This window comes from Magallana gigas, chromosome 2, assembly GCF_963853765.1.
Source record: "Magallana gigas chromosome 2, xbMagGiga1.1, whole genome shotgun sequence".
Lineage (NCBI taxonomy): Eukaryota > Metazoa > Mollusca > Bivalvia > Ostreida > Ostreidae > Magallana > Magallana gigas.
In genome coordinates this window covers 9267007-9291587 of record NC_088854.1, presented here as the reverse complement: position 1 = coordinate 9291587, position 24581 = coordinate 9267007, and the positions used below count along the sequence as shown (strand labels likewise).

Genomic DNA, 24581 nt, shown 5'->3' with positions numbered 1-24581 from the left:
TAATTATAAATGTAATGGTCAGAAATTCTCTGTGATAGAGAGACCCTTCATTTGTCTTTTGCGTGGCTGTTTATGCTTAAGCAATGGATACCATCACATAAAACAACTGTTTTAAAGAGAACTTTGCAAGATGTTGAAAAAAAAACACACATCATTTGAATATACTTATTTAGAAACGTCAATGATGTTTACCAAATTTGATAATTAATATTTTCACGTGATGTACATGTATCTATATACATCAATAAACCAAAACCCAAACTATTACCCTCAAAGTAACTTGAATTTATCACAATATATAGGTATGATTAGTTACAAGCAGATGCTAATAAAATTTTAAGGTTCGTGTGTTTTGACTTTTGAAGTCAGTCAGTCAATCTTTTTTTTTGTCCAACTCCTCTTGAACTGCCGCGTGGAAATTCGAGAAACTTTGTAGGTATTTAGGACACAATGTGTAGATATTTTACATGGGAAATCCGATTCCATTATTTTTTCTGAAAATTTCGTCACTTTTTAACTTCGATTTTTGGTTCTAAGTTTTGGTTCTAGGTTCTATGTTCCTTTTAAACCGCTAAATGGAAATAAGTGACACTTTGTATGGATTTAGGACGCTGTGTTGACGTGCATAATACCTCGAAATTCCAACTCCATTATTTTGCTGGGAATTTTGGTCCTTTTAAACGCGCAATTTCTTAATTTCGGCACATTTGGACTTTGAATTTTTAGGTTTTTATTTTAAAGACAACGGAATATATTTGCAGTAAGTTTTAGCTGGTGGTTTTTTTTGCGAGTAATGCCCTTTATCAAATTATTTTGTGTATTTAATGCATAACTTGCCAATCATTATGTGTATCATTGTCAAGTGACTGGGAAGCGTGGGGTATGTGAGCTTGCTCACTTTTTCTTTCATTAAACATGGATTCAGGGAAAATCAAAGCCACTGACAGGAACAACTAAGCAAGGAAATTCAAAAGCAAGATTTCGAATTTCGAATTTCAGGTTGATAAACATCAGGTCTAATGACCTCGTTTATCATAAATAAATGGTTTTCTGAAGGCAACTTAATTGCCATCAACGATTTTATATGAAAACACATATACATCTCACTGAATGGATAAAATCGTCGAAATGCCGTGTAAGTGAGCATTATTTGGTTTAACAACACGCAGAAGGAAAACGAGTGTTATTATCACGCATCTGATATAATTATACTGTTGAAGCCGACAACCCCCGATACATATACCTTTTCAGGATCTCTTGATGGTTTAACACAAGACATTTTTATTGTTTATTAGGTTATAACCAAAGTTAAACACATCTGAAAAAACTTTCAGAATAGCTCAGTACAAGATTTTGCACGTAGGTTAAAATTTCTTGAAAGAAATGAAGAGAAAAAAATGGAATATACGACAAATTTGATCTGTAGCGGTGATAACTGTTTAACATTAGTATGTTGAAATAAGTAGCAATCGGATACGAAACAGTAGAAGACAAACAAACGGCACCAAAATCAATAATTAACTTCCTATCAGACGCTATTCCTCAATGATTCCATGAATTCTGTTTGGTTTTCATGCAGTTGTAAATTAAAACAATCTAAAGGGAAATTCAATTAATGAAAAAAGAAATAATTTATGGTTTGTGTGTGGAATAAAGTTGATGGTTTGCTGGACCTGTTTAATATGTATTAACTTGATAGATGCCATGCGTTTTAAGACGTATTATATTGATCATGTCTCATTTTTCCTATCATGACTATACATATGTACTCGTCATGATACCATTTATAAGTGACTTCCTTATTCAGAGGATATATGTGCGTAGGATAGATACATCCAATGACTTCCGATATTAATGTAAGTCTGAGATGAAATGGATATCATTTTTTACAGAATTTTTATTACAAATTTGTCATTTTTAATATCAATTACATTACTGCATATCAGATTTTGCTTTCCAATCTTTTTCTTTATTATTATTATTATTATTTTTGTTTTGTTTTTGTTTTTGGTTAAATAATGACAGTTTAGAAGAAAGCAATCTGAATTTAAAAAAGCGAAAAGTGAATATACTATTAAATCTAATATTAAATTTTACAGGACATTCATTTTTGCGCGAGAATTTTTACTAGATCGCGGTTATTCTTAATAAAGAAAATTAAAACTTGCAAATCCCGACTTCGGCCAAGAGATAAAAAAAATTAACCTAATTTTTGCAAATTTGCAACACGTGAACAAAAAGTGACATTCGGTATGATAATACTATAGATCTTTTACAATTATTTCAGGTTGTAGAACTGCTACTTAGGCATTCAAATATATCAAACATACACGAAGCCCTGCTGCATGCCATCAGCAAAGGCCATGAGCACATTGCAGAATGTATCTTAAAGCATCCAAGGTATATAGAAATAAAGCCCAAAAACAAGAGAATTGGAGAGACCGACCACTTCTTCAACCAGACAAAAGAAGATTCGCCATTCTCTTCTGACATAACCCCGCTCATACTGGCAGCAGAAAGGAATCAGATTGAGATAGTACAATTACTTCTTCTTCGAGGAGAGAAAATTAACAAACCTCATCATTATTATTGTAACTGTCAAGAATGCAGCAACAAGCTGGAGTTTGATGAGCTTCGCTTAGCTAAAACCCGCTTAAACGCTTACAAAGGCTTAGCAAGCTGTACATACATTTCGCTAACAAGCGAAGACCCGGTATTGACGGCATTTGACCTGGCCAGAGAACTTCGCTATGTTTCAACTATTGAAAAAAGCTTTAAGGTGTGTATGTCGAAGTATTCGTTAGTCATGTGAACAACTAGTAAAGCACGACAGAATTGAAATAAAGTCTGCATTTTGGCATGTAACAATTTGGTTTTAATTGGTTTGCTGCTCTTTAATACAAATATTAATTATATTCTTGCATTTGGTGTGTCCAGACAGAGTATCTAGCATTGGCTGACCAGCTAAGTGATTACGTGGTCAAACTGTTGGACAAGGTCAGAGGTCACGATGAGCTGGAGAAACTCATTAACAAGAAGCGCCGAGATCCGCGGGATGAATCTTATGATCTATTGGCTAGATTACAAATGGCCATACAATGTAACGAGAAAAAGGTGAGCAGTCTTTTTCTCTGAATCTTTAAGAATTGCACAAGAACTCGCTCAACAGTCTTGAAAACTCGACGAGAATTCTTGCATTTGTCAAGATACCATTTAAAAGCATTCCTTACAGTTTTTTTTTATTTTTAAAGTGGGTCTGATGACGTGATGAAATGGGGAAAAAATGTTTTTAATTCTTTTTGCCAAATTATTTTTTAGTTTGTGGCTCATCCGAGCTGCCAGCAGAAGCTGGTTAGCATTTGGTACGACGACTTCCGTCTGATAGAGCGATCCCATTGGGTAGTTAGGATCTTCATTGTGATGGGTGTGTCCCTGTTGTTCCCATTTATGTCGCTGTTTTATTGGTTGGCTCCAAGTACAAAGGTATGTTATCCATACGACAATTATAATAATGTAAAGCAGAATTAATAACAGTTGTACATGTTGAGTTTTGCTTGTTACCAGGCTTTCCATTTATTTGCATCTTTCCGCTTATTTTTGAAAAAGTATTCAGTTCGGTTCATTGGTACTGATTATATTTAGTAGTTTTTTGTCAAGTTAAATATTGTTTTCAGATCATATTTGTGTTATTCTGCGAGTATTTGATGACGGTCAATTTTGTAGATTTAAACATCACAGAAAAGCGTGATATAATGACGTCTGTGAGAGCATACCTTATTTTAGTATTTTTCCAGAGAAATTCGAATCTAGATTTTAGTTTTGTTGTTGTTGTTTGTTTTTTAGTTAGAAAATCTTGTAAAAACAATAAATCGCTCGTAAATTAGATCACTGGAATATGATCTTGTATTTCAACCGATAAAATAAATATCAGTTTAAGCTTCATACATTTTCTGCAATAACAATGGAGAAGAAGTGCAAAGTCCGGCGGTACGTTGTAGATCATTTTAGGTCCGTCTACCTTCTTTCAAAGAGGACGCACGAAGGGAAGATTGCATTAAAAACTCAATCAATTATACTATATAAACATGACGATATACACATCGAATTTCACAATAATTGTACTACGAACCATACTACATACTTCTTGACAATCTGCGTCGTACATGTCCACATACATGTACATATGTATTACTGTTTAAAGACGCGAAAGCTTTAATTTTGATATCTTCTCTGACAGGCTGGAAAGTGGATAGAGACCCCCTGTATCCGTTTTATCGGTCATACAATCTCCTTCCTCATGTTTCTAACGCTTATACTGATATCTACCCTGGCGGAAGGAGTGACGGACACGAATAAGCTCTCCTTTTTTCTTACAATACACGAGAAGTATTCCTGGTACAGAAATCAAAGCTCCCAGCCATTACCAAGCGATTTTGCCATTCGAGTTTACAGTCCAGACATAATAACTTTTCTCTTGTCTCTTTGGATTTTCGGTAAATACAAGAATTTACAAACTTTTTCCGTTGATTTGAAAAATATTAAGAGATTTATGCTCATATACATGTACATAAAAAGAATGTATAAGTCGTACAGGTGATGAATTACTGTAGTTTCACACCTACGTGTTACTTCGGGACAATTGATATTTTCAGATAATTTTTGTAATCGTCTAAGATTTAGTAATCATCAGTTTGATTCGCACCGTGTTTTTCTTAAGCTTGTTGTTAATAAGATATACCGGTATATTGTTTAATTCTTACATGCTAAGGTCACTGCAACTTCATCATCCAAGGGTTTACGATCCACTCCACTCCTGTACAACTTAGCTAGGCAGAGGTTTTCGATCTACTCTGCACATAGAGAGTAATCTTAGCGAGATTCGTCGAGACTGAAAACTTTTGACGGACGTCTCTTTCGAAAAAACGTCCGTCAAAAATATTTGGTCTCGACGAATCTCGCTGAGATTATATAGAGAGCGGAATGGATCGTAAACCCTTGAAGTCACTGTAATGGTTCCAAAAATTTAAAACCGAACTTAAGCTATCAAGACACAGCGAGTCTAGAGAGTTGTATGATAATTCTTGAAAAGATGAAAAGATTCAATATAATATGAAACGCTACAGTTCAACATAATTACAAAAAGAATGGTGACAGATTTATTGGTGTATTTGAGCCTTTGTAGGAATGCTGTTACAAGAAACGAAGCAGGTGTACAGTGAGGGAATCGCCAACTATTTCGACTCTCTGTATAACTACATGGACGTGTCTCTCCTGACGCTGTATATCACTTCTTTCACTCTGAAGTATATCAGCATCATGAAGGTAAACAAAATCCTTCACAGTTCTCCTTTCCATGTTGATTATTGCGCATTTTCAAATAAAAACTATTAAAAGTATAGTACTCGATAACATTAGGAAGTGAGTAGTAAAATATGTTGGGATTTGAAATTCAGACTAGAACGGCTCTGACGTATTTTGAGAGTTTTTCTTCTTGGAGAGAGCTGCTATATGGTAGCCATGAAGCGGGGAAGCAACTTTACTGGGTAATTGCAGGTAAATACTTCCTTTTGTTAAAAAATTCAGTATGTCGCACTTATAATTGAATCTTTAGAGAAAGAAATATCAGTGGATACGACATATGACAAAAGACGCACCTGCTGATTAAACTATATATAGAGAAAACTAATGAAAAGTGGCCTAGTATACAAGTGTCTAATTTATAATCAGTTGGTGCCATTGTTGAATGTGATTCTCCAAATGGTCGTAAAGGATCCAGTACATTCAATATGATGTTTTGTGATGCTGTATTTTTAGTGTATTTTTCCCTTATCTAAATCAAACATTTCCAGAAGTCCTTTAATTTGTGCTGTTTGCTGTTAATGGTATCTCTCACCAATCGAAGCTTTTTTCTTCGAAGGAATATTGTAAATTTATGCATTTTATAATGAATTGGCTCTTCAATTTTTGTTTGTTTAACTGATGAGAGCCACTTATGGGTTTATATTGCAGCTACTTGTGAGGCTTTGTAATGAAGTAATGTACCTTAATATTTTGCTTACTTGATTGAAAGAACGAATCAACGAACTGAAAAACGTGATAATGTTCCATATTCCGTTCAAATTTGCTCGTACAGTTTCCCTAATTAGGAACATACAGCCCATGCAATCAATAAAAGATTATTATTATTATCATTATAATGAAGTTATTGGGAAAATGTCAGTTTTTATCGTAGTCTCGAGATTAATAACGTTTTATTAATCCGATTTTTGCTCTACTCTGTATTATTTGGCCTTAGTTGACAAGTTCATGCTTGTAAAAAATATGAGCCATTATGAAATATGCTTTCGGAGCGGTACTTTGCATTAAATAACCTTTTATTAGTTTGATAATAAAATGGAAAATAGGGAAAAGCGAACAAATCTGAAGCTTTTGTAGATAAGATATAGAGGCATGAGCTTTAAAACTTGTTTTAATGCTACAATAGTTAACATATTCAAATCGATTCGGTATTATAAGGAGGTAATGAAATTAAAAAGGGGTTGTTCTACTTTTTTCTTCCCACTGTTTTTAGGCTTGGTATATTATTTCATCATACGACAACAATACGACGAAATTATACACGATAAAATTGTAATTTAACGAGCCCGAGCATAGTTAGAGTGTGAATGCCTTCGCGCGTTTTTTTTTTCATGCAGCCTTAGGTGCAAAGTTACAACTTTTTTTTGTATTGTGTTTTTTTCGGGGATTTTTTTAATTTTGTTTTTTTTTAATTTTTACAAAATTAACATTATATGTAACGTTTATGAGCTGAGAAACTGGAATTGTATGATCTTGATAGGGTAAGATGCTACAATGGCGCATAGACCATTGCAAGTTTTTTCTTAGTTTAGCGTCCACCCAAAACTCAAAAACCTATCTTTCTATCAGAAAAACCCCCACAAGTCTTAGAAAAAACACACAACTTTAAAAGTTCAACAAAATAAAACTTATAATACATATTTTGAAGTATTTTCTTCATTTTGTAACAAAAATAACAAATAATGTGATAAAAAAAATCAATATCTTTGGCACAAAACTTCATATAAGAAATAAAAAACAAATAAATTCCCTCCATTATAGTAGAACTGACATTTTGCATTTTGAATGTTGTTTATAAATATTTACATTATAAAGATTTCCGATCCCGATTTAAAAGTGCGATCCCGAGCCCGATATAAAAAAAAAACCGATCGAATTTTATGAACAACCATTGTGGGGTTTTTTTATTTTTACATCTGAAAACCAATCGCGGACGCTAAACATAGAAAACACTTAGAATGGCCTTATCTCACGCGTCATCGTTTCCCGGTAACTTAAACTGAATTTTAAATTTCATGTCCCCTGGAGTATAGGTTTTGACTCTAGGACAGGGCCAAAATGGATGTGTAGGTGTTAATGCATATAATGTTTAAAAATTATCTTCTTTACTCTCACACACCTGAAAGGAAAACTGAATTCATGATTTTGTAGACCAGATCTTTTTTGCCAAAATTATAGGTTTCATAGTTCTTTTTGAAAGATTTCAGGCAGGGAGGTAGTCGTCATTACAAATTTATAATTTTTCTACTCCAGAATGAAACCTAATTAAATGCATATATGAGACTCCTCGACATGTTTGTGTATCATAATGGGTTATACTAGTATGCTACTCAGGTGACCGTAAGGGCCTATTGGCCTCTTGTTTACTTTTTGCAATAGCGGATAGAAAAAAAAATCCCTTGGGAAAGACAGAAAATTTTGGGAAAATGTGAAAACTTTTTCAAGAAATTCCCATAGGGTGCCATAATAAAAATTTACTTTCGAAACGACCCCATAGGGAATCCGTGTGGTAAATAAATTTTTTTTATCTTAAAATGATTAATAAAGAAGTAAAACTGGATGCAAGAAAATTCATCAAAAACATTTTAGGTAGAAATAATTAGACCAAGCCTCATTTAAAGAAGTGAGGGACTTTTGTTCCTGATTCAGTAATTAAAATCATTTTAGGAAGACAAATTGACATTTGACTGAATTAGGTAAAAAACCCACTTAGTGGTCTGGAAAATTATGTTGATTTTTATTTGCTAAAAGTGTTTGGTTATTATTATGAAATCACACGTGCATTAAGGAGATTGTGGTCATAGTTAAAAGATTATACTTTGCTATGAAAAAAAAGTTACCTTTGATTTGAATTTTAGATCGCTTCTACTGGGACTCAGTCGACCCGCACAACGTAGCAGACGGAATGTTCGCCATAGCAAACGTCATCAGTTTTTGTCGTGTGACGCACGTGTTACATGCGTATGAGCTTTTTGGGCCGATGCAGATATCTTTGACACGGATGATCGGTGTAAGGCTTTATCGCATCCTGTAAATTATCTTATCAGTTTAGCTAATGCCCTGCCTATGAAATGGTATAATTTCATGTGTTGCGTTCCGACTTAAAATAATCTTATTGATGTGATGTAAAGTATTAGATTGATAGATGATATTATAATGTTTTCATGAGTTACGTATGCTAGAAATGAGACCAAGTCGAAAAATCATAATTGAATAAATAAAATAATGATTCTTTTGCTTACAACGTTTAGTAAAGTATGAGTGTTTTGTTGTTAAAGGATATCCTGAAGTTTGCTGTCATCTTTCTGGTTGTGTTTGTGGCATTCCTGGTTGGTTTACACAACCTCTACTGGTACTATCCTAAAGAAACCAGACGATTTATTGAATTCATCCCAAACAATGTTACTACGTCAGCAGAAAAAGCTTTTGGATTGTAAGTATTACGGTTTAACCGAAGTTTTCCCCACATCCTTAACATTGTTCTTTTGTTTTACTGCTAGATGGAAGACATCATCATAAAGCTTTTTTCGTACAAATGGCATTCAAACTGAAGTTAATAAAAGAAAATTTCTACGCGAAATCATGCAAACTTACATTCTAAGAATTACAATTTGATCTTAAAAGAAAAATTCAAAAATTATCAGACATTCAAATATTTAGAAAGAAATGAATGACTTCCACCATACACACTAGGACGTGTCTATTTACAGTCCGACCACGTTTCACACTGTATTCTGGTCGTTGTTTTCTATGGGTGAAGCCACCGCCGTGGAACTCGGCGAGTTCAATCACTATTTCACACAGAACGTAGGGTACTGGATCTTTGGTGCTTACAACATAGCCACGGTGATTGTGTTGCTGAACATGTTGATTGCCATGATGTCTAGGTCCTTCGAGAAAATACAGGTAACGTAGACTCTATCTCCAGGAATGCAAAAAAAAGAAATTTCAATTTTTACAATTAATGTTATTATAAAATTTGCTTCAAATAGAATTATAAAAGTAAACTAGACTCTTGTTGCTATAGCAACAAAAAGGTCTTCCGTTCCTCATGTATTAATCTGCACAAGAAATCCAGTTATCTTGTAAACAGAAAATGAATAATATATATAAGTTTTGTGTCTTGATCTATCATAGTTTCTGAGATCTTATTTATTCTTTGTTTTCAAAAAAGAAGGCTATCTGAGATATATGAGATGTCTCACCGGAAGTAGAACTTTTTTTTACCATGTGTAGATGACTTTTTGTATTTCTATAGCTAAAATGTTACTTCAATGCTAAATAACCAAAATATTTTTAAAAATATCAAAATTGGGTGTACTTCCTGTGCAGACCGGAAGTTACGCCGGATGAAATAAAATAGTGTTAACACGTGTCCATACACATGTCTATAATCCTACAAAGTTTGGTTGTTGAAGTCGTTACCGTTTTTGAGATCTCGTCGATATAAGGTTTTTTGTCTCGGGACAGAAAAAGGACAAACGGAAGTGCTTAATGAAATTTAAATTTTTTATATCGTGTTACTTTACTATTTTACATTATTATTCATCGAAGTAGCTAAAACTATCAAATTAAAACAGTTAAACGGATAGACAGTTTGATTTGTTTGAACTCTTCCGCTGTGGACCGGAAGTGACGGAAGACAAAATGAAACTGTTTAAACACATCTTCAATCAAATGTCTATGATAAGTAAAAGTTTCGTGTCTTGATCACGTACAGTACCTGAGAACTTGCGGGTACAAAATATGTTTTAAAAAAGCTTCCTGAGATAATCGAGATATCTCACCGGAAGTAGAATTTTTTTGTTTATTCAACATTGTATAGATGACATATGTTAGGATCTATACTAATATCTTTATTCTATGGAAAAAACATTAAATACGTAAAAACAAAAAAATTTGAAGAGCTTCCGGTGACGACCGGAAGTTACGCCGAACAAAACAAAAATGTTTAAACACATCTACAACTATAGGTCTATCATCCCTCAAAGTTTGGATGTTCAAATCTTTATCGTTTCTGAGATCTCGATGTGACAAGCTTTTTGTCGCGGGACAGGAAACGGACGACAGGAAATGAATTTTAAAAAAATAAAAAAATCGCCTAGAGATATGATCATTTTCTATCAATCCTGAAAATTTCAAGTAAATCTATCAAGCCATCTCTGAGATATCTTGTGGACAAAAACTGGGAAAAAAATAATAATAATAATAACTAGACACGATCTCGTTGCGAGCAACGAGGAGGTCTTCCGTCCGATTTTTAGAAGAGGAAATGACCTTGACTTTTATCTTCATCAACGAAACATATCAGGAAATGCAGATGTGATCTTAAAGAGCGATGGATGAAGGATTATACACCCCGTTGGATCCCTAATTTGAAGGACCAGCCCCATATATTTCATATTAAATAAGAGGTCTTTTGACCTAATAACACGTCTAATAACCTGTAATAAAAAGAAACCGAAGAAAAAAAAGAGGGTCTTCCTTTGTAAACGGAAGACCCTAATAACAATAAGAATAGAAGGGTCTTCCGCTGAAGACGGAAGACCCTAATAATAAAAGACTGTTTTTGTCTGAATCTTAATTGAAGAGTGTTTTTCAACTTGAACTTTAGTCCAACAACCCTCTTATGTTGAATATTTTAGTTAGAAAATTAAATAAAAAGGAGAGAAAGAAATAGAGAGAAAGAACAAATCTTGGCTCCGGCGAGATTAGAACACACAGTCTTTGCAGATGTCTCAAAACATGGCTGACGCGAAATAATTCCCGAATTTGTCTTTGAATTTGGGGCGTTTCCGCCCGGGAGAAGAGCTGAGTTTTTGTATGAGATGAAAAACAACGTGTAAGATGTCTGACTATTCAGGTTTGGTAACAGTGCGAGGTCATTTGAAATATTTATGCTTGTTTGTGTCTGCACCCCTGCGAATGTGTTCGGAATGTTTTCTTTATCGTTGCTAAGTAAGTAATAAATCCAGAGGTGCTCGAATGAAAGTTCACGAGACTTCACCGATATTTGTTCACTTCCTGTGAAATTTCGAGCGGAAGTGTAAGTGTTCGGATAATATTCTCAAAATACGTAAGTACTGGTCGTTTTTCATATCACATCCTACTATGATTTATGTTAAAACATGAAAAGCTTTCAAGATGTATGTCTTATTTTACCATCCAGCAGTTATTTATATTAAACGATAATATTCAGAACAGAGTTATCGTTCGTGTTCAAACACGTGTAGAGTGGTTGAAAATATAACCATTGGGTTGCTTAATAAAATCATAGCCATGTTTGATGCTTGTGGTGTGCAATACCATGTTTTAAAAAAAAATAGTGGGTGTCTGTTTTGCATTAAAACTTAGTATATCGAGCCATTTTCAAGGAACATTCTGCATAAAATGGTATAGTCTGTTTCACTATTGATGTTATTACTAGGTCAGGCGCGGATAAAAAATTAATCCTCAGGAGGGATCTCTTTTAAACATGTTAGTTGTTGCAACAGCAAACAAAAACTAATTTTTGTATAGTCACATTTATTTCTAGAACACATTTTATTCACCAATTAATGAAGATAAAGTTTAAAATCAATAAACCTCTAGATTTTATATTTGACTACCTATATTAAGAACCTAGATACATGTACTGTGAAATAGACTTTATACACGAGGTACGATTTTTACTGCGAAACTGAAAGGGTAAAATAAAACCACGTGGTCTAAAATTTGAATGACAATAACATTCGCAGGGGTGTCTGGAGGGGGGGGGGGTGAAAAAACCTGAGCTTGATTTTCGTCGTAAATAAATCGAAAATAGAATTTTGAGGTGTGGATCTCGGATTCGGTCATTACATGTAGTACAGTAATCTAGAATTGAACTAGGCTGAAAATAAAGGTTCAAGATGAAATATCCAGTAAAATCAGGCCAGAAAAACTAAATGATTTTCTGAATAGGAGGGGGGGGGGGGGGTGTGTCGGTGCGTGTACTGTGTAAATTTAATTTTCCGGTATAGGCAATAAGCGCCGTTTAATCTCAGGAATTTCGACTTGATTGTTCAATCCGCTGCATATTTGGCAGACAATAAGAATGGGGTCCGAGGTTCATTTTCACGAATTTTCATTAGGATTGAGTGAAGGGCTTGGGAGTTATTATTTATTTTACAGTACATGTCAATCACGACAATTGAAACTCAAATGCCAAAAACTTCATAACTCTGTTTATAATGAACGAATTGGTCTGGTAATTAGTACAGTAATCTAGAATGGTACTTAGTTGAAATTAAAGGCCCAAGATCAAAGATCAAGGAAAATCGGGCCAGAAAAACTAAATGATTTTATGAATGGGGGGGGGGGGGTCGGTCGGTGACTTCTATATTAAACGTAGACTATTAAATTCTAAATATCACAAATTACACAATTTCTAAACAATATACATATGTTAGAACAATGTATAAGCGTTGTTTGAAAGATGTAACTATTGATTTTTTAACATCTGTTTATCTTAGGCTCAAACACTCATAAACGGCTGGTCAGTTTTCAAACCTTGTCGCAGTCACCCGTTCGTTTGTATAGTTACGTGTATAAACTTTGGAGGTTTTTCTTAATCCTAGACAGGCAACAGATTTGTATCAGTATATAGACATGCACAAAAAAAGGAAAAAGTCCACCATTTTTAATTTTAGCGTTGACTTCCAATCAGTATGAAGACAATCATTAAGCAATGAATTTCAAATTATTTGAATCCATAGACATTATCCCGTAACTTGAAATAAATACATGTATACTTTTTGGACGCCAATGTACATTTAGCCTCTATCCAATTTACTGCATGTTACCTGTACAAGTACTTTAGAGAGAGAGAGAGAGAGAGAGAGAGAGAGAGAGAGAGAGAGAGAGAGAGAGAGAGAGAGAGAGAGAGAGAGAGAGAGAGATTTTCTAGTTTTTTATAGTGTTTAGGGAATCAGTATATCAGCAACGAATGTCAATAAACGCATGCACACATGCAAGCGTGTATCTATATATGTGAACAAATACTAATCAGTCCTCCTTTTAAGGTCATGTAGAATAACGTTGGTGCATTGCTAAATGTTGTGTGCATACAGTCATTGAGATGGCGGCATTTCTTTGATGCCGGCAAAGCGACCCAGTGAACTCTAATGCGGTCGTACTGCAGGGGCGCTTCGGCGGCATGTCTTTGATGGCGGCGATGCGAACTGCTGACAAAAACGAGCTCTATATTTGTACTAAAAAAGCTGTTATTATTTTTATTTCTGATAAAAATAAAACGGAAAACAATAAAAACCATCATTTTAAAGGTAAAATCGTTAAACAAAAGAAAATTAGGGAAGAACAAATAATCGGCACTCGGGGATGGAACCCGGGTCGCCTGGGCACAAGTCCAACACTCTAACGACTGAGCTACGCGGACTCTCGCTTCAGAACTTTTGAACTCAAAATCTCGGGAATGCCTGGATCGATTTTAACACAAATTTCATATTCTGAAGTGTTTTAAGCGTCTCTATCGAATAAAAACATAAATAAAATTCAAATCTAAAAATTAGAAAAATTAAGGTTTTTCATTTCCTTCCGGTGACGACCGGAAGTGACGGCAGACGTTCAGATATGCGAAGGGCACTGCGGCCGTTCACTCTCTACCATCTCTGAAAATTTGAAGTTTCTATCGTAAATACTTTTTGAGAAAAATCGTGAACAAGCAAAAACGTAAAATCTTTAATATCTCGGTACCGGAAGTGACGATCAAAAAAAGCCCGTATACTTTTCTTACAAATTTTGTCATGAATAAGATCTGAAAATTTCATGAAAATTGGCTGAAGCATTTTTGAGAAAACGTGACAGAAAAAAAAAACAATAAAAATAATAGTGAAAAAGAAACAAAGCAATAACAATAAGGTCTTCCGTTGGAAACGGAAGACCTTAATAATAAAAAACATTACAATCACTAGAAGGTCTTCCGTTGTAACGGAAGACCTTAAATATGTTTTGAGATCAATCAGCATATTTTTTAATCGATAATTGCCTGTCAGTAACGAAGCTTCTTTCAAGAAAAATGTTAGACTATTCTTATTTCACTTTTTAATGTAATAGATGTATTTGATAGGGTTTTGTAACGTTGAAAACGATTTCGTTCTCTTACTTGGTCAATTTGTCTCGATTATATGAAGTCTATATCAAGCCTATAAGTCTAATGATTTTGTGTTACAGGAAGAAGCCGATACTGAGTGGAAGTTTGCAAGAAGCAAGATTTATATGGAATTCATAAAAAACAATGGCGAACTGCCCGTTCCTTTCAACATCTTTCCAACGCCTAGGTCTATTTGTAGATTATTCGCCTACTGCTGTTGTAAAAACGAAGAAAGTGCAACAACGCAGGATTTTGATGACGTAGAGGATGCAAGGGTTTGTTGACGTAGCATACATTTATCGAATCATTAGTTTTGTCTTTATTACGTTTTCCGTATGCTATCTAATATGTACGTCGGTCTCTTCATTGGTCTCTCCACCCGCCTGGCATAATTTCTTGTAATTATAACTGGTATTCTTTGTTTTGAAGCAGTAGCTCCCCAAAATGACTTATATATGATCCCCCCCCCCCCGTATATGCAATATTTATCCCAAATTCACTGCTCTCACGACAGCTAGTAGTAAATTATAATTAAATTGGGAATTTTTTAGCTTTGGGAAATTTGTTTGCTTTTTGCCATTAGTAATGTGTCTGTTATTCGGTTCAAATGGCCTTGGAGTTGGACTTTGAAATTAGGGAGTCAATCAGAAATTGATATTTCATCCTTTGATAAACCGTGCTACACTCAACAAATCTAAATATAAGTAAACGTAGTTGTACCATCTTCTGCATCAAGTTGCATTGATGTGGAATTCGGTTTACTTGCAATTACAATTATTCGGTTGAAAAACAAAACAACTGAATATATTAGAAAACGTTTGAATACAATGACATAAGAGAGTTTTTAACTTTGATAAATTACATAATTAATAGATAATTAATGAGTAGATACGATAAAAAAGTTAATTAATATTATCACAGAATTCAACTAATTTTACAGTGCCACAATGTTTTATGAGATATGAGATTGTTATTTAAATAAAAAGACAATTAATTATGTGAATTCTGACAGTAGATTAACGGGTTATGAACGTTAATATATGAAAATAAACCCCAACGATTATAAGCGACATGACTGTATTGTGAAAATGTATACATTTTATCTTTGATACAAAGTTCAACGGTTAACGTGTCTTATTCATTATGATAGAATGACATTCATGTATGTACATGCGTAATACACTAAAAGAAAAATTGATTTAGTTTCTGTTTCCCGATAGCCTCCTGGGAAACAACTTGAGCAGAAGTTAACAAATGGCTACATGCGTAATGATTCCAGTCGAGGGCTTCAAGAAGGTGGAAAACTAACCTATAAGGTAGAAGGCTTAGCTCTTCTCAAAAAAGCATCATATGGTGGGAATATGAAAAAAAATGATTTTCTGATGCAATTTCTGCATCATTTATGTATAGATACATGTATGTTTTCATTAATATATTAAAGTGAATTAAGAGATTGCGACACAGACCTAAAGCTATGTGAAAAATGCCTCCTTTTGATAAAATGTCGCATTCACATGTCATTTACTAATATTTTTTTATCACTATGTAACAAAAACCCTCTTCTCAAATGCAGAAAGTGATGAAGAGGATTGTGAAGCGCTTTGTTTTCGACATGGAAAGAGATGTAGAAAACAGAGACGGTAAGTCATTTCATTCTATTCAAAATCCTCCCGTTCTCTGGTCGTGTTAATAATTTTTAATAAAACTAGTATGTTTAAAAGAATTCTGATTTTCATGTGTTCTCACCATTCCAGGTGAACTTGATGAATTGAAACAAGACATATCAAGTTTCCGCTACGAAATTCTAAACCAATTGCAACAAAAGAAAAGACACATCAAATTTGTTGAGATAAAAGTGCAAAAACTAGAGACAAAATTGGATTTCCTTATTCAACAACAAAGGAAGGTTCTTCAAAAAATGAACCCAGATGTATTGGAGGACCTTCCGGAAGAACCGGAACCGATCACCCCGAGCAGACGATCCAAACTGTTCGACAGTTCCTATTGGTCGATTGATAGCGCATCGTCTGCAGACGAGCATTATGCCGGGAATGATTTAATTGAAAACGAGAATGAAAGCACAGCTGGAGATATAGCAGAAGATATTAGTAAAAGTGATGAAAATTCAATAAATCAAAACGGGAAATAGAACGTTGTGCATATTTGAATGACATGATTGAGTTGTTTGAAAAAAGATGTGGATTTTTTTTCCTTCAGAAGGAACTATGTACGTCTTTATTTGTGTAGATTGATGTATGTTTCCCTCCCATATGTGATAACCCATAACATCAGCTAGTACGTGAGTTCTGTGTTGTTGGTTTTGTATATTATTACAGGTTTATTCATTTTTGACGCTGGTAAGATAAAATTTGCAGGTAACTACACCCCTCCCCACCTCATCACCCCCCCCCCCCCCCCGCAGTGATACAGATTAGAGTAATGCGAATGCCGGGCACATGTTTGGTATCTTGCCGGTTTCTATTTATTATCGAGGTGATTACATAAAATGTCATATGCATCTGTCAGTCATGAATTTTACTTTAATTCAATATTTCAAAAGGTTACAAGTATATTTTATACAGTAAGTGTTGTTTAAATTATGATTATTTTTTGGATTTGTATGAAAATGTAAAAATAAAACAGCATTAGAAGTTGCTGTAAAATGTGGTCGATCTCTTTGAAAGGTGATGTTTGGAATTTAAATATAAATTAAAACAGATACCATGTGTTAAGATAAAAATCACTTCCTTTTATTTGATTTTTCTTCTTCATAAGAAACATGTGTCCTCATCCTTTTTGTTACGTCAAGCGCATTTAAAAATGCAAGTTATATTAGGATGAACCTTGATGTGGACTTGCTTGTTTGAACTAATCAAATTGAGCCTTAACACCAAAGTTAAACTTTTTTTCCAACTGTATAGACACAGTAATTTTTACTGCTACTACACCTTACATTGTATCTCTGACTATCTACAAAAAAGAATGAAGATATTTACAACTTACGATATCCCAACTTCCTGAAATGTGATAGTCTTTCACACCCTGTACATGTGCATGATACACATAATGTATGTAATGATCTGAAGGAGATTTTTATCAGTCTTGTAATATTATTATCATCACTATTTGTTTTATCATTATTTGTTTTACGATGTTTATCGATTTCTGTATTATAGATGTTTTGGTTCCCTACCAATTTATATCGTTTTATAATAATAATAAAAGAAAAGATGCGGGCATCTTAATGCAAAAAGATTTTTTTTTCTTGTCTTTCATAAAATGTCTTTAATCAACATCAGGTTTCATTCGTAATAGTGCAAATTATATTGCAATCTTGTGAAGGAAGAAGTTTTTTTTTAACAAAAAATGAATGAAAAAGAAAATTAGTTTCCTATTTGGCCTGTTCATATGATGAGTAATACAAAGCACCGGGTGAACGGAAGCCCATTACGCTCACTTTCGTAGGTTAAAAAAAATAACTTACCGCGAATACACGCAAAACTTTCGCGATAAGTTACGCGTTTATTTCTGAAAGTTTCGCGTTTTTTTTTCGCGAAATGTTTTACCTATGTACATGTAAATAGCTCAATGAGCATGTACGTTCAAATGTAATAAACAATATAAATAATATTATAAGTAAAAAACCAGCTTGAGTGATCTTTTAAAACCGTGGCTGATCAGAGCGCATTATAATAAAAAAAAAAGAATCCAGACAATGTACATGTATGTTACAAAATAATGCATTAGAGCCTACCGCAGTTCTGTTATAATAAGGATCTCATACACACAATGGTTTCTTAAATTTAAATGAGTCAATTTCGATGCGATTTTGTTTTTAGCTCACCTGAACCGAAGGTTCAAGTGAGCTTTTCTGATCACCCGTTGTCCGTCGTCCGTCCGTCCGTCCGTCCGTCCGTCCGTCCGTCTGTCTGTCCGTCCGTCTGTAAACTTTTCACATTTTCAACTTCTTCTCAAAAACCACTGGGCCAAATTTAACCAAATTTGGTACAAAGCATCCTTATGGAAAGGGGGTTATAAATTGTTAAAATAAAGGGCACAGCCCTTTTCAAAAGGGAGATAATTGCGAAACAGTAAGTTTAGGGTGCATGTCTTTAAAAATCTTCTTCTCAAGAACCACGGCACCAGAAATGCCAATATTTACACAAAAGCTTGTATATATAGTGAAGATTCTAAATTGTAAAAATCGTGATCCTCGGACCAAAACTGGGGCCCCAGGCGGGGTTCAAAGTTTAACATAGAAATACATAGGAAAATGTTTAAAAAATCTTCTTCTCAAGAACCACTGCACCAGAAATGCCAATATTTACACAAAAGCTTTTATATATAGTGAAGATTCTAAATTGTAAAAATGGTGACCCTCGGACCAAAACTGGGGCCCCAGGCGGGGTTCAAAGTTTAACATAGAACAACATATGGAAATTTTTTTTAAAATCTTCTTCTCAAGAACCACTGCACCAGAAATGCCAATATTTACACAAAAGCTTGTATACATAGTGAAGATTCTAAATTGTAAAAATCGTGACCCTCGGACCAAAACTGGGGCCCCAGGCGGGGTTCAAAGTTTAACATAGAAATACATAGGAAAATGTTTAAAAATCTTCTTCTCAAGAACCACTGCACCAGAAATGCCAATATTTACACAAAAGCTTGTATATATAGTGAAGATTTTAAATTGTAAAAATCGTGCCCCTCGGACCAAGACTGGGGCCCCAGGCGGGGTTCAAAGTTTAACATAGAAATACCTTAGGAAAATGTTTAAAAAATCTTCTTTTCAAGAACCACTGCACCAGAAATGCCAATATTTACACAAAAGCTTGTATGTATAATGAAGATTCTAAATTGTAGAAATCGTGACCCTCGGACCAAGACTGGGGCCCCAGGCGGGGTTCAAAGTTTAACATAGAACTACATATGAAAAATGTTTAAAAATTTTCTTCTCAAGAACCACTTCACCAAAAATGCCAATACATACACAAAAGGTTGTATACATAGTGAAGATTGTAAAAATCGTGACCCCCGAACAAAAAGTGGGGCCCCAGTAGGGGTTTAGATTTTAACATATGTAGGAAAATGTTTTAAAATCTTCTTCTCAAGAACTATAGTGCAACTGTTTGGGATATTACTATGCATACATGTACATCCTTAAATAATGTAGATTCAAAAAATTGTAACTCCCGGACAATTGATGGGCACCAAGAGGGGTTCAAAATTTAAACATTTTAAAAAACATAAAGGAAAAGTTTAAAAATTTTCTTCTCAAGAACTACAATGTTTTAGTTTGTGGAATTTCTATGCATGCATCCTTCGCTTATGTAGATTCCTAATTGGTAAAATCGTGACCCCCGGACCAATACTGGGGCCCCAAGATGGGGTCAAAATTTATTAAAGAAATATAAAGGTAACATGTTAAAAAATCTTCTTCTCGAGAACTACAATGCTTCAATTTGTGAGATTACTATCATGCATACAACCTTGGATAATGAAGGTTTGACAGTTTTAAAATAGTGACCCCTGGACTAATACTAGAGACCCAAGATGGGTTTAAAGTTAAATGTAGAAGTACCGGTATATATGGAAAATGTTTAAAAATCTTCTTTTCGAGAACTACAATGCATCAATTTGTCAGATAACTACGTCAGCACCCTCAAATAGTGTAGATTCGAAATTATAAAAGCCGTGATCTCAATCTAATACTGGGGCCCCAAGAGGTGTTCAAAGTTTAGCATAGAAATATAGAGGGAAAATGTTGAAAAATCTTTTTCTAGGGAACTATAATGCTTCAGCTTGTGAGATAACTAGGCAAGCATCCTTAAATAATGTAGATTCCAAATAATTAAAACTTTAGCACTGGACTAATACTGTGGCCCCAAGAGGGGTTCAAAGTTTAACATAGAAAGATATATTGAAAATGTTTTTAAAAAGTTTTTCTCGAGAACTATAATGCTACAGTTTGTGAGATTACTATGCAAGGATCCTCAAATTGTGTAAACTCTAATGTAGTGGAACCAAGAGTTATCTTTCTTGTGTTCTGTACAGTCTGAGAGTTATTCCTCTTGAAGTGGAACTCTGCTATGTTCAGTTTTTCAGGTTGTGTACGTGCGGTCCCACCGCAGTGCTTCACATTTTCATTCCTATGTTACTATTTATGTTGTTCAAGCCAACCATAAACCTCGGACCATAACTGGGTCCCCAGAAAGGGGTTCAATGTTTAAAATAGAAAAAGCATAATTATGCTACGAAATGTAATGTTACAAGGAACTGCTGTTCAGGTGAGCGTTGTGGCCCATGGGCCTCTTGTTTGTATAAATTTCCTTATTTCAGCACAAACTGTGGTTTATATTGTTGAACAAGTTTACACAATTTTACTTATATCTGAGGAACATTTAATCTATACATTCTTGTACTGATAATAAAAAACAACATTTCAAAATTAAACGTCTGCATGATTCATTCGACTATTTTCTCAACGCGTTTGATAAAATCTTAAATAGCAGTCAATATTTATTCATTCATCAAACAATAATGATTATCCATATGAATAGAAAATAAAATGGTAATTAAAAATGATTAATTTACTGAGTTTTAAAAAGTACCAAAATAGAACTTAGAGGGGTGTCAATGTTTCCATATATATTGTAAAAAGAATGTCAGATCTCAATCTGGTTTAAAAATACATTTGAATATATCGATAGACTAGATAAACATGGTTTGCATTAATCTAATTATTAATTAATGAGTCTAATCCTCAAAGCGTCCCTTGCTGCCTCAGGAAATCAACATTGATAAAAGATATTTCGTTCGCTCTGCTTCTTGCAATTTGATCATCATAGAATGCAGCGTATGGATTTTTGTGGTGCCAAAATATTCGGAAACCTATATCATAAAGTCGTTTTAGAATCATCAGTTTTGCTTTATCCCCATTACCATGAAATTCTATAAGTAATTGTTCCACATCTCTAAGTTGGCCAGTGTCAATTATTTGCTTTAAAGAAATCCATTCGGAATGTTCTATATCCATTTTAAGAATTTTGATTGGAGTTTGTACATGATTCAGTTGTTTTCGAATCCCGTCCAATGAATCCATATGCCAATATGTGTTTTTCCTTTTCACAACTGTCTCTTTGTTATACAGTCCCTTGTTATAGAAGTACACCTTCTCTGAATGTCGGTGGTCGCTTACACCCATGCTAGGATCAAACGAAAAAACGTAACATCCGTACGTGTTCGAAATGTCGTTATCAAATGAAAAGTCGTTTTGTATTCCGAAAGAGTAAATTATACAGGGGGACGTGGGTGATGGCATGAACATGTAATCATGGCAGACATCCCAGCCACCATCACTTACTTTCCCCATTCTAACCACGTGCTTGCAGTGGAATTGGACAGTGGAGAGGTATTCATGGTACAATGAACGCACCGCTTCAATCCGTGAAAATTCCACCCAGATTTCGGGCGATGGCAAAACTAAGGACCTTGTGTCAGTTTTCACCAGAAATTGGCCTAATTTACTATTTACCCGCACATAACTGAGACTAATGCAGCTTGATTCGCGGTTATTAAAGAAAGGTACACAGCTATAAGGTATATCGAACCAAACCAGCTTAAAGTCTCTCCTAGAGAGGTCTTCCAGACTGGATAAGAGGTTCCTTACCTCGGAAGGGGATTTATCCCAGGGACGAATTTCCAGTAATAACTGGCGTACATTGTTATCATATGTATCCAAAGTTTTCTTCAACTTATCAAAATCACCTACTTTTGTAACGGAAAATGTTACTACGTCGATTTCTTCAATCAACGTGGTTTTACCAAAGTCTATGTTGTTTAATATTTTGTAGTTTGCGTTACAGTATTTTTGAATGTGTTTTACAAAAGAACGCTCGTCGAAAGCAGGATTTGCCGAAACAATGGTACAGTTGATGGGTGAAGTTTTCAGAAAGTCCAGACACAAGTACCACCCTCTTCTGGGAATTTCTCCAAACCTCCGTACTCTTCTGCAATGGTACTGCAGCGTTCTTGTGTACATTTCATACAGACAACCAAGAGTATTGTAGTCATATCCCATCAATTCTGTCTCTGTAGGAAAGACGATTTTTGTTTCCTTCACGTACGAAATGTAGCGGTCCCCCAAAACTCCAACACAGTGGACGCGCTGAACAAGGTGCGTTTTCATTACTAGTCCAGTTAAGGCTAGGCAGACGATCGCGACCAGCACAATGTGTTTCCGTGTGCACCTTATCCTATACCTCTGCATCGCCGAATCTTTCATATATCCATAATATTTATAACAGTCCTTTTTCCTTCGGATCAAATCAATACAAATGAAATGTGGAAGAATTTTTCCTCAGATGAATGGCCCCCTAAATTCTTCTGTTGATCTTACCGTATAGGTTGAATGAGAAGAGCGTTCGCATTTCAAGAATGGCTGCAATATTATTGTCAGAACTATCATAGCTGCAAAGTATACACACAAAAATTCCAAAAGAAATGTGCACTTCTCTTTCCAGTTCTTGACTGATTTGTCCGTTTTCAGTTCTTTCGTGAATTATTTATAAGGCTTTAATAGCGTCTATTTAATATAAATGCGCTTTGTCAACACAACTCGTACTCGTTCTTTGTTGTGGGCCATAATACACACCAGTTTGACCAGATGAATGCCAAGTTTGCACGTATGTAATGCTCTTTGGAATCAGTCTTTTTAAAAAGAACATTTTGGACTCCCGGGCACTTGATGTGATCTAATTCCTTACTAAACTGCAAACCAGGGTTAGTATTGGGGTTAACTAAAGGTAACGTTAATACTGGTATTAAAGTTGAATTGTCTGAAAATAAAGTCGCATTTGTACATTAATTCCATTATTACAAAGACGATTAAAACAGACAACGGTATTGGTATCATTTATTTATTTTACGTTAATTTTACAAATCTTAACAAGGTGTAGTCATGGAGGAAAGTCTTAACTGTATTGTGTTGAAGGAAGGAACGAGCAGGGTTTACCAATGCATTGATAGGCAATATATCTATAATTTCAAAAAACAACAACAAACAAATAACAAACAAAAACAAAATATGTAAACCTATCAAAGTGATGTGTAGACATTTTCATATACATGTATATATATCTACCGAGTATGATTCACCCTATTTCTTACGAAAATTCATATAGCTTTATAGAAACAACCAGACTGAATTTAAATCTACACGCCCCGTTTATGAACTGGTCGAAACCTACACCGACCTAAGAGAAATCACGGACTGCACGAGATAACCATGATGATGTCAGACACAAATTCCAATTTGAGACGATATGGCCGTTTCTTTTAGCTAATGTACTAATGTACATTAACAGTAACTAAGAGAATTTTATTGAATTTTTACAACCAATTTATTAATTTGTTGAAAGAAAGATGTAAATATAAACAATGAAATGCGTTCTTTGATGATTCGTGCGGACTATGCGATCATTGCAGAAAAAATTACTTTTTTTTCTGCAATGTCGCCACCTTCATATCCCGCATTTTATTGTTTAATATGCGAGTCTGTGAATATTTATTATACATGAATATTCCTTGTTATATATGATCTTTATATAGCTCAAAATATCTAATATAAAAGAAAAATCATTGTTTTTAATGGAAAGTTTTATTTTTGATACATAATTAGCCCAATATCTTCAAAGAGTCAGAGTTAATTATTACAAATTATTGTATTCAATTATTACAAAATGAATACAAAAAACAATACATTCATTATAACACAAATCTTAGAGAATATCGTACCAGGCTGTAACCAATACGTCAACATGATACAATACTAGTGGGTTATTACGTAAACCGTGTGTATAAAGTTTCCATTATGCTTCCCAGTAATCATGGTAATACTTCACGCTTGTCATGGTTATGATATAACTCTCCCCCATTATGGCACCGTAGCGTACAGCAGCACTGTCAAGGTCAGAATCTTGATTAATTAAGAAGATGGGGGAATAAGATGATGCAACTGCCCATTTGGTTTAGTCGTTAAATACAATTTCAAATTTAACATTTTTTTCAATTAAATATATTCGATATGTTA

At 34.4% G+C, this 24581-nt stretch overlaps 2 protein-coding genes across 2 annotated transcripts in view; one reads left to right on the top strand and one right to left on the bottom strand.

Moving 5' to 3' along the window:
• The window catches only part of LOC105348246 (short transient receptor potential channel 7), a 29236-nt gene extending 11501 nt beyond the window's left edge, over positions 1-17735 (top strand). Inside the window, exons 4-16 of the mRNA XM_066074901.1 lie at positions 2288-2779; positions 2938-3114; positions 3319-3483; positions 4238-4493; positions 5183-5322; positions 5454-5553; positions 8217-8368; positions 8637-8791; positions 9069-9264; positions 14569-14763; positions 15709-15804; positions 16062-16128; positions 16243-17735. Of these exons, the coding sequence (XP_065930973.1) occupies positions 2288-2779; positions 2938-3114; positions 3319-3483; positions 4238-4493; positions 5183-5322; positions 5454-5553; positions 8217-8368; positions 8637-8791; positions 9069-9264; positions 14569-14763; positions 15709-15804; positions 16062-16128; positions 16243-16637 (2586 nt within the window). The 3' untranslated portion in view covers positions 16638-17735. The remainder of the gene's footprint in view (positions 1-2287; positions 2780-2937; positions 3115-3318; positions 3484-4237; positions 4494-5182; positions 5323-5453; positions 5554-8216; positions 8369-8636; positions 8792-9068; positions 9265-14568; positions 14764-15708; positions 15805-16061; positions 16129-16242) is intronic.
• Positions 17736-20908: 3173 nt separating this feature from the next.
• Positions 20909-23260, bottom strand: LOC136272702 (uncharacterized). Its single transcript, XM_066074900.1, has one exon. It carries the CDS (start codon positions 22773-22775, stop codon positions 21255-21257), a length of 1521 nt encoding a protein of 506 aa, XP_065930972.1. The 5' UTR covers positions 22776-23260; the 3' UTR covers positions 20909-21254.
• Between the last annotated feature and the right edge of the window lie 1321 nt (positions 23261-24581).

Bases quoted from the DNA above. Each gene is read 5' to 3' on its own strand.
- LOC136272702 (XM_066074900.1), bottom strand. From the start codon at position 22,775: ATGAAAGATTCGGCGATGCAGAGGTATAGGATAAGGTGCACACGGAAA.